Source organism: Mizuhopecten yessoensis, unplaced genomic scaffold, assembly GCF_002113885.1.
Source record: "Mizuhopecten yessoensis strain PY_sf001 unplaced genomic scaffold, ASM211388v2 scaffold11137, whole genome shotgun sequence".
NCBI classification, from domain to species: Eukaryota; Metazoa; Mollusca; class Bivalvia; order Pectinida; family Pectinidae; genus Mizuhopecten; species Mizuhopecten yessoensis.
Window position 1 is genome coordinate 167,290 of NW_018408898.1, and position 18,976 is coordinate 186,265.

Here is an 18,976-nt window from a genome sequence, read left to right on the forward strand (position 1 = left end):
CTACGTTATCGCAGCTAGATTAAAAATGTCAAAATGACGGACCAGGATGAATAACTGAGGAAGGAGAACCTACTTCTAGTAAATAGGATCGCATAACACTTTTTTTTTAAATCGTAATTTTTCAACAGTTCATGTTTTCATATGATGTTGACTTAGAATGTATGATCATGTAACAACCTTTTCTCTATAAAGAATAAATTTTCGACTTCAGATAGAATCGGAATACGTATTGAAAACAGGGGAAAAAATATTTGATTACGTTATAAAAATGGCGCGTGCTGCCGATAACTACGGCTTCTGTTTCGGACCAAAGGAACTGATTAAAGAAAAGTTGTCTCAGCATAAAAAGGTCCATTTAAAAGTATGCTTTAATCTCTGTAAAGTATTGAAAAAATATAATTATCAAGTATCTCAACACGTTCCTTATTGACACATATTCTACATGTACACGTAGTGGTTTTGCCATACAGTTTATTGTGTGTGATGGTTAATATGACTTCCTAAATGTTAGCGTTTGGAGACAGTGAAAGTGGGAAAGAGAGTATACATAGATTTATATTCATGGTCTAGAAAAAAAATGGCCAAAGACATTGAGTTGTTTAATGTAATAAATAAATTCACAAACGTTTCCTTTTTATATTCGCGTGTAGTTTGTCATTGCATATATGCACTTTATGTAAACATTTGAAAAGGGATATTCGTCTCGTGAATATTCCTTTTTACAGAAAGGTTTGTCCCATTGTTGAGGGAGTGTTTAGCCCCGTACCACCTGTACCGGTCACGGGAGAAGGCTGTGATAAATTGTAAAAACTTGTGCCCCATCCTTTGTTTAATTTTATTGGCAACAGATTTATGTTAAAAGCTAAATAAATTTAAATTCTTAATATTGGCAAGTGTGCAATTAACTTCTGATGATGAATAATTACTGTTCAATAAGTTTGAATACGGAATTAGAAATCATATAACTTGGTTTCATAGTGCGGTAAGAAGTTGCAGTTGCCTGACGGCCCCTCTCTGAGGGCCCCTTTGTAAACCGTTTCATCTCGCTCGCACCCACTTGTGTTTGCTGCCTAATCAGGTGACGTTATCGGCGCTATTTTTAGCCGGGCTTTCCCGAACAATTCAAGTGGTCAAACTGGACATTTGGAACGGACTATGAATATGGGGATAGCGAGGTGACATAAGTGGAAGTGCATACAATACATACATTCATTAAAAAAAAACCGCCTTTTCACGTGATGTCCCTTTAAGGACCGTGTAGCTTTCGCGTTTTTACACCTATTTTAGATAGATAACTCGAAATAGTTTTTTATCATCTAAATGTTATCCAAACTTCTTCAGAAAAATACTGCGTGCGCATGCTCCTTGTGTACAACTTCACAGAATGACGCATTTGGTACCTTTGCCCACTTACACTATGGTAACAAATAGCAAATTTCAACAGTCTCTAAAATCCTTATTTTTGGACCAATTTCGTTAAACCGGCCATCACAGGCCCAGGCGGCCGAGGCCTTCCCTGGCCTCTCTCTCCAAAGGCTCACATTCTCGAACCTCGAATCCCGTCTCTCCACTCTTAGACACCATATGCAATTCTCCCCAAGTGCTTTTAAAAATCTATACAAAATTAACTATTCATGAGTAAGTACCACCTATTGTACATAAGTAATGAGGCACGTGCAGCAATTTAATATAACTTCTAATCTAACTCCTATGCTAACTTTTCCCTTCCAAAACAAATACTAGATGCATGTACCATATGGCAATGACAGTTACACCTGTCTGTTTTGGAGAGTTAAAACTCTCGTTCCTACAAATTGTATCTCTATGTCGGTCCTCACAGCTTTTCCTAGCAAACTTGTAAGTTTCCGCACACAACAAGTTTTGCTGCATCTTAGAAAACTGAGCTTCTGAAGTATCGTTAATTTTATTTTCGAATGTATCCAAGTTGTTGGAAATAAGAGCGTCCATTCCGGAAACTATATCATCCACAGCCGCTTTTAGCTGTATAGGGTTCATGACTAAGAAACAATAACGCTAAAAAATAAGGTGAACCGTGCAGTTCGGCAACACCTGTTTACCCGATACCTGTCAACCACTGTGACGTCACAACACGTGCAACACTTGCTACTCGGTGCCGAATGAGACTAATTATTCCCGCTTTACTCGCGAACCGCGGGAATAAACTTACTGTTTAAAGGGACGTAACTCGAGTTAACTTCGATGTCATTTCGCGGGAGAGCGCTATTTTAATTGTGGTTTGGTTTGGTTTGGTTTGGTTTGTTTGTGCTCAAATTCTATTTACAGCTATGGTCGAGGAGGAAAACACCGGAGTTAAAAAGGAACCTTCTACCAGTTCCGTGGCAAGTTACAACTGCTCTTATACTTACAATGATCCTTATGTAAGAAACGATGCATAAAAACCAGGTGTTAAATACTATTTTAAATACTGCATGTGTTCCAGATTCTTGGAAGATTGGTGTAATTGAATATATTTTTTTATAGAAATAAAACAGATCCCAAAGACTTGGACCATTATAGGGCTGTAAGTCTATCTCCCTGATAGTTTTACTTGTCTATATTCATAATCGTTTGAACAAGCCGGCCGATAAACTAACCATATTATTGGTACTCAAGCAGGTTACTGATGATAATAGATATCAATTTATTTTTCTATTTGTACAACATCTGCATTGTATCTCTCATATGTATTTAGGTATTAACTTTCTATTTAGTTTAGGTTATCGGGTTGTAACTACAATGGGACTCGGGTAATTGGAAGCCGATTATGATTAATATATACGAGTTCCAGTGTAGTTATCACCCAATAACCTAAACTAAATAGAAAGTTAGTCCTTACATTTGTAGTCTTTTTCTTTAATATTACATAAAACGCGTTCTTTTAACAATATATTCCGCGGGAGGATTACAAGCATCCCATTCAAACCCGATGTATGATACGGTTACGCTTCGCGCCACGCTTCGGACATCCTTGATATCCAGGGGTTACGTTCACTGTCGCTCTCTGCACCCTTGGAATTTGTCATAGCAAAATTAAAGGCTCGGTGCGCGCCACCTTGTTGATGAGACAAGAAGACTAGTTTGATCTTGTGATGTACATCAAAAGAATCTCGCGGTCATGTAACGGTAAAAATTGAAAGGCTTCGTTGCATTTTCCGATGTCTGACGTAATCTCTCATATGCTCGCGATGTGTCCAGACACGATTTGAGTGTGCATGATATAGGGTAATGATCACAGACATGTGGCGGTAGTGAATCATGGCGTATCGTCCTCTGTGGCCAATGGGGCAGTCCTTTTGAGTAAAGAACATAATCAATAGTTGAGTTATCCTTCCCTTTCGGATGTATGGAAGTTCCTTGCATCTGTTGCCTCGTAGGAGAGGTCGTGATCAGTGATGAATCCTTTCAGAGCAGCTGTTCGTATTGACGACAAACCCTTAGTGATAGTAGTGTTACGGTCTCCCGCCACAATGATCTCACAACAATATTTGTATATGTCCAAGATTTCGGATAGCTGGTCAGGTGTGTCTTGAAATTCCTCATCACAGTTTGTATTCACTCTACACGGCATGTAGACGTTAACGACAATAGATAGGTGAAGCTGTCACTCTAATGACTTGAGTTCTGTTGTAACCATCGTTGTACCAGCTGGTCAATGTTGGAGTTCCATAGGATTGCTACACCTCCCTATCCCCGGGGCTTCTGTACTGGTGAAATAGGGTTGCCCTATCGACGGCTTTACCAGCATATCTTCAGTTTGCATCACAATGAGATAGTTTATCGAGTTCAAAATCAAAAAGTCAGTGTTACTGAATCAACATGATTGTAGAGATTTTAGCTAACTAAGCTATGGTATGTTGGCTTATATTGAGGTTTTTACAGTTATACGACGTTGTGTATATAGTGCCAGAGTCACATTATTGACGTCTGTTAAATGTGTGTTCGTACAGTCATGGCCTGTGCCAAAAAACGGATATGAGCTTCCTGGTCACTCGTTTGTTCTAGGGTGTTGTCCAGAACACTAGAGATGTTACGGTGACCATTGCAGCTACTCAAAGTTGTTGGTGTACATTAGGATTTTTGTTCATCATTAGTATTAATGCTTGGAACATCGCTGTTAAATGCTGTCCGGCATAATAGGCATGCGGATGGTGTAAATGTAAGGTATGCTGTTGAGCATAACCAAATCCTGTAAATCCTACATGATGACTTGCAGTGTCTAGGTCGTGCGCTATATCAACTATCTATGTTGGAATGTCTTGGCACATTGCTAGTCATCTGTGAGCCAGTATTATCAGGTCGGCTAAGTCCTTGTGTGTAGGGTACTTGGTAAAGAGTGGATACGGCATGGGGGTGGCGAGCCAAACAGTCCTCGCTAACTGATAATTCCTGTGTATTTTTATGTGCTTGTGTTGAGCTCGTTGGGTGCTCTGGTGCTGCTACAACATTGTCCATAACGGCCGAAATGAGTTTTTGTTCTAATGTTGATAGTCTATATTGCATGGTAGTAATTTCAAGGGCCATAACTTGATCCCGTAAATTGTTTAGAATATCTCTGCTGTTATTCAGGGGTGATTGGACACCGTTAGACAGTTGTTCATAGAGAGCATGGTGATGGTTGAGATTGTAGGTTACATAGATGCTTTGTTTTCGGCCTCTGATATGTCACCTTCCATCATGGCAGTTTGTCTCCTCAGTATGTTTATAGTGTTGTTCTGCTTCTTATGTTTTGTTTCCAGACGAAATATCATAGGTTCAGCCTTCGCAAGCTCTTTCGTTTTATCCATCAGACTGGCTTCCCTAAGCTTAATATCGTCCTCCCATTTCCTTAGTTTCAATTCCTTTTGTTTGAGCTCTTTGTTGGTTATTGACTTATTATCGTTAGATCCCATTTTTCCATCAGTTCGGCTGGTGTGTGATCATGTTAGTATCTTTTCCTGCGCTGTCAACGTTGTGGTTCGTAACGTAGTCTCAAAAGGGTTACATGTATATTTAGCCCCCACTTGATCTGATATTAGGCACCGGGTATGGCATCTAGTCAAGCAGCTGTCACTGTCACAGACGTTTCCCTCATTACCAGTCAATATGTCCCCACAATAACAAGCATCCTGCGGACGATATTGTTCAATATGATTTTGGTTCGAATTTAATTGCTGAAGTGCAAGTGTGGTCGCTTGGGTTTTGGGCGATGAAACATGAATAGTATCATTGATAGCTGGGGCGATTTGTGAAGTGCCTAATTTAGCTGGTGATTCCATATTAATGTTCGAGCTTGATTTTGTACCCTGCGTATTTTTCCAATATAACTGTTCAGTTCATTCAAGTTGGGTATAGCATCCACTTTCTTTAGAATACCCCTTAGGTTATTGCTGACAAAGTCCATATTTTTAGACCCATTGATACCAACAGTAGATGTTGAGTGGAACATGTTGGTAGGGTTAAGCTGTCTCCCATATGGAGCTCCGTTTGATAAATGGAGAGTGTTTGGTCCTTAGCCTTCGATTTCTCCTTTTTATCTGTAGCCTGATAATATTTGCCCGAATTTTCCAAGAATTCATATAATGCGACTTTGAATATCGCGTATGCTGCAGCTTAAAACTTGATTACAAGTGTCCCGCTTTTGTTTACAATCTCAATATGATGCTGTCTCATTGTCGCCTCAATGGGGTTTTTCAGTAACTTTTGTCCATCGAGGGAGAAAGGGGCTTCGATTGTTTTAGATGGTGCCACTGCTGTTGATTTATTTGTCAAGCTGTTTGTAGGAGTGAAGATATTAGTTGGTTTTCTCAGCCTTGTAGATCTGACTATGGAGGCTGCCATTTTCTAAAATGGCGGCAAGACTTCTTCCGCTCGATCCAACAACGAGGAAACAAAATGGCGATACGCTTTAGATTGAAACACTCATGCAGGATTGTGTGGAACAGCCGCTTCAATTTTTATGAATTACAATAAGTTCAATATGATAGTTCAGCAAAATAATAGAATATATACACAGCTACACACAAAAATCAAATTAAAAGTTAATACCTGTAGATTGCATTTAGCCGTGACGTCACCAGGCCGGTCAAAACCACGCTATGGTGACAATTTTACTGATAAAAAGTACTTCTTATGATTTTTGCTGGTAATTAGAAAACACCGTTCTATCAAAGGTATCGGATGTTTAAGTTTACTATGATGAATTATTGTTGGAGATTCTCTAACCCTAGTGAGAGAGTATTCAAACTGTTGTCCAGCGAAAACCAGCGAATTCTAACAATTTTTAGCTGTAGCTATAGCAGCACGTGAAGATACTCCAAATGCATGCGTTTCAGTGTAAATTATGGGAATTTTAGGGCATTTTCGTGGGACGTATATTGGATTTATGTAGGTGCTATTCTGACGTTTAGGAAAGGGATTGATATATAGAATTTGTCAATGATTACTTATTTGTACTTTATTATTGCCAGTTCTACATTGGAAGATTATGACTTCTCTACCATTTAGATTCTTCTACAAGTGAAAACTGTGTTGAGTAAGCTGATATTATTATGTCATTCGTCTGACCCTGTGGTCAGTTGCCCTATTCCATCTGGATCTATTTGGAAAGGATATTTCTTTATTATAAGTCGACATTCGTTCGACAGACGATAACCATGATGTTTATTTCAATCAGTCAAATCCACCAATCGATCGACATCGCTCGTTCACACATGAAATCAGTATTTGACATATTTACAAACACTATTGCAATTCACTTTTGCGGTAAATTCAGCGGAGCATTCTAACCACGAGTTTGACAGGTTGTAAGTAGATTTAAAGGTTAAATAGTTTTTTAATCCGCTAGCATATCTTCAACTACATATAAAATAAAATACGGGTACCCTCATTCGACAAATGAAACCAGTCCCGTGACTCGCTTGTGCGATGAAGCTTTTTGGAAGAGCTATAGTCTGTTGGAAAATAATACACGCTCGCCCATGGTATATCGTCCAATAATCCAAGGAGGTTACCCAATGGAAAGTGTCGTTACATCGCAGACGTGGTAGGATTTGAAATATAGCAAATAACCTCAAAATTCACTTCACGAGTCTTTAAACGTATGATTTTGATAGTATATCTTTACAAACGATATCCTCGCAATTATTATTAATGAAATGTTTCGGGGTTAATTTTTCATAATTTTTCATGATTTTGTTAGATATGCAAATGAGACCAATGATTCAAATCTGTAATTAGAAATCGGAGCCATGAAACTATTTAGAGTCTGTAATTAGAGATCAGCACCTCAAAACTTTTTGGATTAAAACCTGTACTCACAGATTGGGACTATGGAAGCGAAAAATTAGGTTCTTCAGTTGTATATGAAATGAGATGTAAAACAATGAGTGTACAGGTACATATGACACATACAAACGATTTATACAATGTTCAGAATGTGTTAAACGAAAACTCGACTTCTTGTAACAAAACAGACAAATAATTGAAACTGCTAATTGAATAATTGCACTTGGGTAATTGATTAATTGAAATCATTTATGACAGTTTAACAGTTACACTTGGATAATTGATCAATGAAAACCATTCATGATGCGCTGAAGGCCAGTCTGAACTGGGGGTGTTTGATAATGGAAATCTAAAGTGATGTTCATAGGAAAGTCGTGGATACATTTGCTACGTCGCTGTACTAAGTACAATTGTAAATAGTCTCATAAGCTGCAAGTCGTTTGGGTTATGAAATTCTGAGAAAAAGCACAACCCCGTTTCGGAATTACAAACATTATTGTTTGGAAACCGTGTTGTCTTCGTCTTATTAACTCACTAACGTATGGTGATACAGTCTCTCGATATCGCGAGTTCGTTGTTACGGGTCTTTTCCAGGCTTCAGTAACTCGATATTGCATGTTCATTGATACGGGTCATTTTCATACCATAGCAGACGAGTTATGAGGTCACGTGTCATCGATACAAGGTACAACTTAATCATAAAATTCAGTTTAACAAAATTAGGATAGCAACTATATACGTACCGAACTTATATATACAAACATGGTCATTAGTCTCCCAGGCTTTAATCAAATATGTTATGTATTCATTATAAGATAATTCAATAATTAACCTTATAACGTTCTGTAAACATGAGTTTATAATCTCTGGCTTGATACACCACCCGATGTAACAAAAAAATGCATTATAAATATAAACATGTATCGAAATAATAAACAAGATTATATTCTATATATATATTTATATTTATAATATTTTGATATAGTTATCTGCATGGCATTCCTGACTGCATTACTAACTAATTGGAGATTCTGAATCATTATAAATTTATCGTTGAGTTTTCTTATGATCTAGGATTTCACAGATTTATACATCCTGCTATTCCTTCTGGAACCAAGATTTTATACCTATCAAAATAAATATTACAGAGGCCGATATGTGACCAACCGTTGTAGAATAAGACCGGAAAGTAATAATTTGATATTTAAAACGTCCTTTTCCCATAAGTCAATTACAGGAACAAAGGTATGGTGGACAGAAACTAGGGTCATGATTACAGTTAGTATTGCACCATTTATCTTCCGCGTTAACAGCAATAGATACACAGGAACGTTTAGTTTTTGGGTGCGCGGTTGTTGTTGTAGTTGTATCTGTCGTTGATTCTGTTGGCACGGTTGTTGTTGTAGTTGTACCTGTCGTTGATTCTGTTGGCACGGTTGTTGTTTTATTTGAATCTGTAGTTGAATCTGTTGGCGCGGTTGTTGTTTTATTTGAATTTGTAGTTGATTCTGTTGGCGCGGCTGTTGTTTTAGTTGTAGATGCTGTAGAAGATGTTGTCAACAAAGTAGATGTCTTTGGAGTCGATGCCTCATTAGTTACCCCTGAACTTGAGATAGCGATATCTGAACAACCGTAGAACTCCTCCTGTGGCCCACATCCTAAACAGGATCCTTGATCGTCTGTTCCCCAACTATTTCCTGAAATACAATATATATATTTATGATTAAATTACTATTTTATAATGACACTGTGGCAGAACTGGACAGGATCTTTCTCCGGCGACCAGGTACTAGCATTGAGAGTACGCTCAGAAAAGGGATACCCGAACCTGGGTTGTAAATAGTGTTGTGCGAAGACCTAGAAAAAGGAGGGAGGAATGTAGCTGAACTAGACAGGGTCGTTTTCCAGCGACCAGGTAGCTCAGTTGGTAGAAAGTCCATCTCGAGTTCGGAGGGTCATGGGTTCGAATCCCAGTCTTGCAGTGCATTTTTCTTCTATTACAACACTTTTTAAATAAAAATTAAAGTATCAATTCATTTATAATCTAATTACAGAACAATATGTTTAGACAACTCAAGCATATGGATGCGGATCATCGTTTCTTTTGCGAATATCTATGATATATGTCCTTACCTGTCTTATATCTCCACTGTAACACACATTGGGAACATGTGACATTTTTTGGGAGTTTAACTCTGGTGACAATGTCACCCGTCCTATCGCCAAAATAACGTTTCGTCTCCCCTGTCTCTGGATTTACAAGTAGGTGCTTCAGACATTTCTTTGTAATCGTTTTTGTGACGTCGTTATTTTCGCAGAGACGGAATTCGAAAAAGCCAAGGTGGTTCATTGTTATTCGGACGGTGATGTCAATGGTAGAACCAGCGGTGTAATATTTTGAGATGGTCCCCGTTGCGTATTTTCCTCCAGCCTCGTTATCCCTTGGCGCTGGCTGATCATACGGATCCCCACACATACCGCACTTCCCACCTAAATACTTCTGGTGCTTAAATAGGAAAAAGAGATTCATAACAAATACACAGGTGATTGTACCTTTAACATTCGGTATTAAATACAGTATGCCAAAAATGAACTACACTGCATCATACAGCTGAAAAACTATATACATAAGACTTTTTACAGATTCTGTATATCATGTGTTTGTTTGATTAAAACTTTGTACACTAGATTCCTTCTCATATATTGATAGCCTAATGACATACAGTGTACCTAATGACATACAGTGTAATATGGCATTTATAAAGAACCAGAAGCATTTAAGTGTAACACGAATAATGACAGAAATGACAATTTAATTTCGTTATCACTTTAGACCTCCCTATGTTTATGCCGGGTTCATTTAATCCACACAGAAGCGTCAAAATTGAATATACAATATGTCAAACGTCATAGACATACTTACATATATATTATTAGCTGTTATTAAAGCATATAAGTGTTTTGTAATGCTGACTCAAAACATAGCGTCTATGATGCAATAACGGATTTTAATTAAAATCCATAAATACGGGTCTTTAAATGCTAAAGAATAAATCATTAATGAATTAATGAAAAAATGAATAAAATTGAAAAGATAAGATTACTTACCAGGAATCCACCACAATTTTGGTCGTTGTCACTGTAATTTATCATTGCATTGAAGCCGAATCTCCACATGCTGTTTCTGCCAGGGGGGTCTGTAAGGTAGGCGTGCCCATGAACGGCGCCGAGTAGTGTGTTTAGTATGTACAACACGACAGACATATGAAGCAAATGCATCCTTAATAGTCTCCTGGGAAACCTACCACTGGTATTTATATGATGAGTTGAGGAATTGGTATCACTCCGTTATGACGTACGTGATATTGTTCCGACCATAGCTATACCAGGGAAAAGGTCAATGAAACTGTCCTGGCTTGAGAACTGTCGTCAGTTGTGATGTGTATGGATACACGTGAAGGGGAACTGAACACCAGGCGAATATCTTGAACTCCTGTTTACTTTACGATGCCTGGGCGTATTTAAATATATATATATAAACTAGATACCTTTTATTTGCATAATCTATTTTACATGGTTTTCAAACAATACCAATTCGGTAGACGTTTTGAATATCACTAAACAAATGTGTTTTTCTTGCACCCTACACAATGCTTTTGACATTAGATTTACCATTTTAAACTTTGCAAATTGATATTTGCTGTGCAAGTTTTACTGTTCAACATGGTGACAATAGTATGTGACAAAGAGGGAAATTGTACAATATTGGTATTTCATGAATTATTTTGGTCACTAGCTGGAGCACTTTTGATTTTTGACCTTGTAAAAGGCGACACAAAAAATAATAAAAACAAAAACAGAAGCACTCGGACCGGCCATGGTTGGTTGTTTAAGGAGGAGAAACGCATATGATATACATTGGACCTACAATGAGGAAATTATATCACCCTGTACAAGATTTGTGAAAACCAAGCTAGACTGAAAGTACTTTTGTAAAAGCATCATCCTTCATTATGTTTATTGATATAAGATAGCATGTGAATGTATCTATGACTAACAGGAATGTGAGTTCAATACAACATGAGTATAACACCATACACTTAGAATCACGATTTTGTCTATGAATCCCTAGGTCAGGTCTCTACTTCAAACCAGTGTTAGTTATGCTTAATGTAAGAATTTGTGTCTCTCTTTTAACTCTGTGACACTAAGGACTTGTTATTTTATTAAAATAATATCTTAATTAACTACGATTAAATATAAAAACAATTAAACGAGATTATTGAATTAACCTCGGAATTTTAGGAGTGTCTATCCATCCAAAACCCTCCTTTATTTCCTTTATAAAGTTGAAGCTGGTTTCTTAAATCAATAAATAACTTGTTTGAGTCGCGCTTATATAATGAACTTATTGCTTAATAAAGCAATACGGCTACTGGCAACAGATCGTTACGGTGACGTCAGTCAATGACGGAGGTCCGTACACGTTTAAGATATCTGGATCCGGAGAATATTACCTAGACCTGGGGAACACAAACCATTTCCTGAAAGTCAAGTTGGTAAAGAAAGCCGACGGTGTCGCCCTAGAGGAAGATTCGAACGTAGCTCCGACGAATGTATTCTTACATTCGCTGTTCAATAACGTGAGCGTCAGTCTAAACGAAAGGCTGGTGTCTCCGCCCGACAATGCCTATCCGTACAGAGCGTACATCGAAACCCTGTTAAGTCAATGGCCCGCAGCTAAAGACTTTCAACTAACAGGCGCCATGTGGTACAAAAACACCGCAGGTGAAATGGACACTCAGGGCGACGAAAACTTGGGATACGTCGCGAGGAAAGCGATGATGGCAAGAAGTCGCACCGTCGATTTGATGGGAGAAATCCATTCGGACGTGTTTGCACAGAAACGGTAATTAGTCAACAACGTCGACGTGGAAATAAACATGTCACGCAGTAAGGACGCGTTCTGTAGCAGGCGACACGTTTAAAGCGGTCGTGCAAGATACCTGTGCCATGGAAAAAATCCCGCCAAGTATCCAGTACGGAGAATAGAAATGAAAGTGAAGTCCGTGCCTCGAGATAACACGGACTTTACCAAGGACAACCTGTTCATAGGACAGATGCCCAAGAGGATCGTCCTGGGCATTGTCGACACGGACGCGTTTAACGGTACCGCCACTTAAAATTCTTTCAATTTCAAACACCACAAGGTCGATTACGTGTGTCTGAATGTGGACGGGAAACAAATTCCCGCAAAGCCATTACAGCCTGACTTCACGAACGGTCAGTACCTAGACAGCTACATGAATCTCTATACGAGCACGGGCAAAATTTACCACGACGAGGAAAACAACGTGTCTCGAGAGGAATTCGGGAAAGGATACCCCTGTTCGCATTCGACCTCACGCCCGACCTGTCGGAGATGGGCACATTTCATCTCATAAAAAGCGGAAACATGAGTCTACACCTTCATTTCAACGAGATTTTAACATCGACGGTCAACGTCATAGCGTAGGCAGTATGACAACATCATAGAAATCGACCGTAACAGACAGATTTTATTCGATTACAGCGCATGATGAATACCATTCAAATAGATTCCATCTTGAAATAAAAAGAAGAAAAAAAACCCCAAAAAATCACCTTAAGATAACAAAAAACAAACACAAAAAAACACAAAAAAACTTTAAAAACCAAACCATTAAAAAAAAAAAAATGGGCAACAATGAGTCAGTTGGTCGCTGATGATACCCCCGAATATGATCGGGGACCCTTAGCCATGATCTTGATTGATTTGTTGAATGCCTTAGCTCGATTAGCAAGATATTGTCAAACTGGAGACTGAGGACAAATAGTTGACAAATGTGAACAAATAGTGGACAAATGTGGACAAATAGTGGACAAATTGTGGACAAATATGGACAAATAGTGGACAAATAGTGGACAAATAGTGGACAAATAGCGGACAAATAGTGGACAAAGGTGGACAAAGGTGGACAAATAGTGGACAAATATGGACAAAAGGTAAACAAATAGTGGCAAATAGTGGACAAATATCGGAGACTGGAGACTTATGACGAATGAGGACAAATAGTTGACAAATGTGAACAAATAGTGGACAAATAGTGGACAAATAGTGGACAAATAGTTGACAAATATGGACAAATAGTGGACAAATAGTGGACAAGGGTGGACAAAGGTGGACCAATATGGACAAAGGTAAACAAATGGTGGCAAATAGTGGACAAATATCAACAAAGAGGGAGTGGACAAAAAGTGAACAACTAGTGGACAAATATGACAAATATGGACAAATGTTGACAAATGATGACAAAATAAGGACAAAATACGATACAGAATCAGCAGTATCTGCATATTTTATTTCAAAAATGACCATTTCGTATTTGTTTTTATATTTATAATACGTTTAGTCTCAAAATATATTTTTTTCATATTGATTCATTTATCTATGTATCTATTAATAATATAACCTTAGTTTCACACTTCTTAAAAAATCAAGTTTCAAATACAACCCTTGAAAATAAAAAATAAAGTGTATAGAAAACATTCCGATCATAGTATTAAGGATTCTATACAAAAAAATAATATTAAACAAATATATAAAAAAATGACGCCGACGCGCATCGAACCCGCGACCACACACCCCGTACGCTAACGTTCTTACCTCTGCGACATACGGGCCTGAGTTCAGAGCGTATATCAATTGATGATAGTGACGTCACGTTCGACGACCGTGACGTCATCTAAAGCTTCCCGTACGACTCTGACAAGCTCAGACATTGACGACACACTCTTCATCACCGAATCACAAGACAAGCTTATACTGTCTATCCAACTTCCTCCACCAACACCAATACAATAGCAAGCAGACATGTACAGGAAAGAACGACAAAACATATAAACAAGGAGCGCATTAGGAAACAACATCGCCAAAGAATGTATAGACAACGACGTGCAAGCGGCCAGTATTATTACACACTTTCCTGTAATTATAGTGTCCAAATAGAATCACCTACTTTAACTCATTTATTATACCGTTAGCTAATGTATTATTGGGAATTGTCTACGTGTTAACTATTATTTTTAGTTCAAACAAGGACGCAACACCACCTGCTACAACACCTTCAAGAGCAACGACACACTCACTTCCTACACGAAAAAAAAGGTCATCATAATCTAATACCACACTCGAAAACATTGTAAATATGCCGTGAATTTTATATTGTAAATAACTCATGTTGTCACTATTTATTGTTCGTAAATATGATTTATGCATAAGACTATTAAGAAAAATGAAAATACATGATTAAAAAAGAGCAGAAAAAGAGGAGAAAAGAAAAGACACCCCAACGAAACAGCGGCGGTGATTCCTGGAGAGAATACCTGAAATCAGAAGCAAAATGCTGAAACAGGGGAGTTAATTCCGTCATTACCACAAAATTGATGACGTCACACGCAATACACGTACCCTATTAAAAAACAAGGGGAGATATTTCCGGCGGTAACGCGAAAATTAATGACGCCAAAGTAATACACAACCCATGATGATGCAGGGGAGAAGGGGTCGGTAGGTTTAGGTGGTTGCTAAGGCGCCATCTTGGATCCAAAATGGCGGATTTCCTTAGTAACTATCCCCCCGTCCCCCCGAACTCATCAGGCACTAAAAGAAAGAAAAATAAATAAATTCATTAAAACCACACAAATAGATTTCACCAGATAAAAATGGTCAAAAGATCATCTTCAATACATAAGCCAAATCAATAGCATCATCTTAGTCCCATAGTCGTTAAAAACAATCAACCGATCATGTAAGCTCTCTTGAATGTTCTAGACAGCTAATATTTGGAACATATAACTAAATAAGTATGTGTGTAAATTAAATATTGTTTTCCTACCCGTCGTTTATCGTTCATAGCCATGTTATGTCATGTCTTAATTTAATTAAATCGTGAATCGGTGAAGAACCTAATTTGTTATTAACGCAAGTGCATACACGTACATTTTAGACGAGTTTCATATTGTCTATACTCTGTGTCTTATAAGTAACGACTCGGTTAAAGATTGTGTCAGGATAGGGCACCTTAGGTCAGTTTCAGGCCTACACGCCACTTAGGTTAATGGGTTTTGGTTCTGAACTGGGGCTTAGAGATGAAAATTAGAACTTCGGCTGTGTTTTGACAGAAAAGTCATGCAAAGCTAGTTAATGAAAGTTTACTTGAAAGCTTTAGGCCTTCAAGAAAGGCCTACAACAACACCGATGAACTTGCTGACAAGAGGTCGAATGGCTGGGAGCACTCATAATTACCTATAAATATTTCAGTAATTGATTATTATCAAGTCTTACGAACACATGCTGTCCGACTGAAGGCATGGATTCCACAAATGTAGTACATAATATTTTGAAACCTTTCTTATATTTTGATATAACAACAATTAAAAGATTGATCCTTTCCCGTCGAGAGAGTCAACGCCACTAACAGATTATATCTATCCACATTTCTAATTGTAAAACTCAACTGCCTCTAGCTTCTCGTTAAATACTGGTTCTGATCCACATGACAAAATTAAAAGAATCTGCATACACTCTGAATACCTTTTCACTCATTCAAAAGTGTAACCGTACTTACCTTTTGCACATATGTATAGTCGAATCCTGTCAAATCCCAGTTGAGGGTTAATGTAGTCTCTGTACCCAGTCAAAGACAATGTCCTTCCGTCTGGCAGCCGATTGGCTAAGCTCCCATCACAGTAAAGAAGTACGAAATCAGATGTTTAATGCTTTTTACGAAACCATCGGTTTAGTTCGCTTACAAGTGTTTTGCTTACTAGCGGTAATATGCATTCGTGTAGTTGTAATGTTATTGTTTTGCATTGACTTAGGTATTTACAAACAAGTTTTCTATAGCATCATCAAACCGTTTTATTGGAAAAAAACATTTTCGTCACGCATTAAGCCATTAGGGCTTATCTTTTTTATTGAAACATGAGATCATGTGATTTAAAATGTGTGACGTAGTTTGATTATACTAGTTAATGTTTTTTCTTAATTATAATTACAAGAAGAACGAAGGACTAAACTTTAGATACAATGCGATTATGTACATTTATCTTGAGCTGACTCATTTTGTTATTTATGATCGTCTCTTTTTCGTAAATATTGCCTGTTTTCGTATTTTATACCTAATTTCACAGACTTGATTCCGGTTTTGATTCTGATTTTATATCAGTATGATCTCATGTGAAAATAATTGATTATGAAATACAAAAGAAATGAAATAGTACACAGAAATAATTTTGTTCGTTTCTTTTTTAAACACTGATTTAAAAAGCTTATGTGTGTTATTTAATCATTATACTTAAGCACATTTAAGCACATGCAGACATATATTTGAATCATGTGTGCTACTTTTTGTAAATAAGGCAAATTTGTCAAATACGAATAGACTGCAAATTCTGTTTAGAAAAAAACAATAACCTGACACATGTGTAACATAGGAACCAATCCAGCCAGAGCCCAACACTGAGCCATACATTGTTGACAGACATGCCCGTCCGACTGATGCTGCGGAACCAAGTGAAGAGAGGTATTATAAACCTTACTGACAGTGAAATTAATTCACACAATTTAAAAATTGTCTCAAGTCATAGGGTCAATTAACTGGCATAGTATCTAACATCGCCAGGTACATATGAAAGTACCATCATTGTCAGGATGGGGATCATACAATCGTTGATCAGACCTTTTTTTCGTTTCAAACACGTACGTTACTACTGTCACAGTTATTTGCCAAAACATGTAAAAATAGCTCTTGTGTATCATTGGTGGCATTGCTTCATTTTTCCAGGACCCGTTCCGAGGACATACCTCCGGTGATTGTTGCAGACGACAACCGTCCGATCCCTTGGAAGTACGCATCAAATGCCAATATTTCCACTGATATTTTAGTAAGTGTACTTGCAATAAGGTATGTTTCACGCATTAGCACAAGCAGTATTTACTTTGCAGTTCTTGTAATCAATCTATAATACGATATTCATAAACAAAACATATTAAACATATTACATAGTTGTTTCCATAAACTCTACTTCCCAGAACTCCCATTTCCTTATATTTTTCACAACTAGAATTTATTTGAAAAGAAAGCCTGAATGTAACATAACCAAATTGATACCTGAGGTAATATCATTGCCTAAATGCTATGAATTCTAATCTATATCATCCATATTCAATATAAACACTTGTATAATAATAACAACATGTATGGCTGGTATACCTTCATAAGTGATGCTACCACAACTTATGAAATTTCAACTGGTACCATATTTATATAGCCAACGACGCCAATCTAAGACGACTACATACTAAGTTTAGACTCTGCGAGCATGATCTAGAACTGTCCCGTGTCGAATAAATAACAAGACACTTAAAGAGTCTGAAATGTTGGTAATGTTATTGAAAACGAAATCCACTTTTTCTATAAATGTCCTTTGTATGATCAAGTTAGAGAGATGTATCTCGATAAAGTGAAATTAGATATGTCAAAAGATGAAGATCTTATTTCCATTTGGTCAGCTAATAACTCTGAGAGTATATGAAGAACTTGTCTATTCATAAAACAGTCATTAGAACTGAGGAGAGTGAGCTTGTATCCAATACAATACTCTACTTATATTGTTGAACTGTTATGTACTGTTTATTTGTATATGTATTGCCATCAAATTACTAAATAAATGTAATTAGAATTGTGCTATAAACATTTTAATTGGTGATGAATATCATAACATGTTTGGACAATGTAAAAGTATGCTTCTTTAATTTAATGTAAATAGTTTGAATAAATCGCAATATTCATTTAACTAGTCATCGTTATGTTATCGAGTCATGGTCACACGGAACCTACATCGATCTTGCGGGAATACAGAAAAAGATTCCTATAAGGGAGGAACTTAGATTTAAATTCCGAGATGCAAACAATTGAGGGCGCGACTTCGACACTCTTCATCAGTAGGAGAGAACTGTTGATGGGCGCCGTGGAAGAGCTTGAGATGGTGGAAAATTCCACGGAGAAGGGGCCCACGACCTCGGGGGACCAAGGAGGGAATTACTGTCTTTAGCTGTCCATGCCATTAATGAGACGTTTTTGGAGTGTAATGACGACAAAATAACACTTGTAAAGTCACCAGAGTTTCTGGCAAGGCATCGCTACTATTATGCTGGACTATTGATTGGTGAGTTATCTAGTCAAATGTTTAAGGTACAATTCACTTTCAACCACAAACCACTGCTCTGATATGGACACAAACTTTCAACTGTTCAAATTATAATATTTTTATCCGTTTTCCTTTTACCCAAAATATCTTCGTGAGCTGCTGATGGGCAGTGAGCGATATATTAAGAATCATTAAGTAATTATAAGTTATGACTTATGTAGCCATTCCTTCAAATCTAAAGGTTTGAGCGCACTTGAGGATGGATTTCCTGATTGAACTGCTTGACAATTAGAATACTTCCGAAGCAATGAAGCAACTTCTTGCCGATTAAGAGCGTGTTGGGCTGCTGCAGGTAACCATCTTAAACATGTTTAAGTTTTGAAATTGAAAAGAACTTCATATGTTAGAGGTGCGTCAACCTTCAGCACTGCATCACTAACGTAACATGCTTGGATCTGTA

General features: G+C 37.5%; 2 protein-coding genes across 2 annotated transcripts in view; both read right to left on the minus strand.

The window, feature by feature from the left end:
• The window catches only part of LOC110466568 (Williams-Beuren syndrome chromosomal region 27 protein-like), a 22,059-nt gene extending 16,613 nt beyond the window's left edge, over window positions 1–5,446 (minus strand). Inside the window, exon 1 of the mRNA XM_021523138.1 lies at window positions 5,303–5,446. Coding sequence (XP_021378813.1) covers window positions 5,303–5,446 — 144 coding nt within the window. The remainder of the gene's footprint in view (window positions 1–5,302) is intronic.
• A 1,816-nt stretch (window positions 5,447–7,262) lies between these two features.
• On the minus strand, window positions 7,263–10,563 carry LOC110466574 (cell wall protein DAN4-like). Its single transcript, XM_021523156.1, has 4 exons — window positions 10,393–10,563; window positions 9,418–9,790; window positions 8,787–8,981; window positions 7,263–8,744 (listed from the first exon to the last, which is right to left on the minus strand). The coding sequence occupies exons 1-4, from the start codon at window positions 10,561–10,563 to the stop codon at window positions 8,512–8,514; spliced, it is 972 nt and encodes a 323-aa protein (XP_021378831.1). The 3' UTR covers window positions 7,263–8,511.
• Between the last annotated feature and the right edge of the window lie 8,413 nt (window positions 10,564–18,976).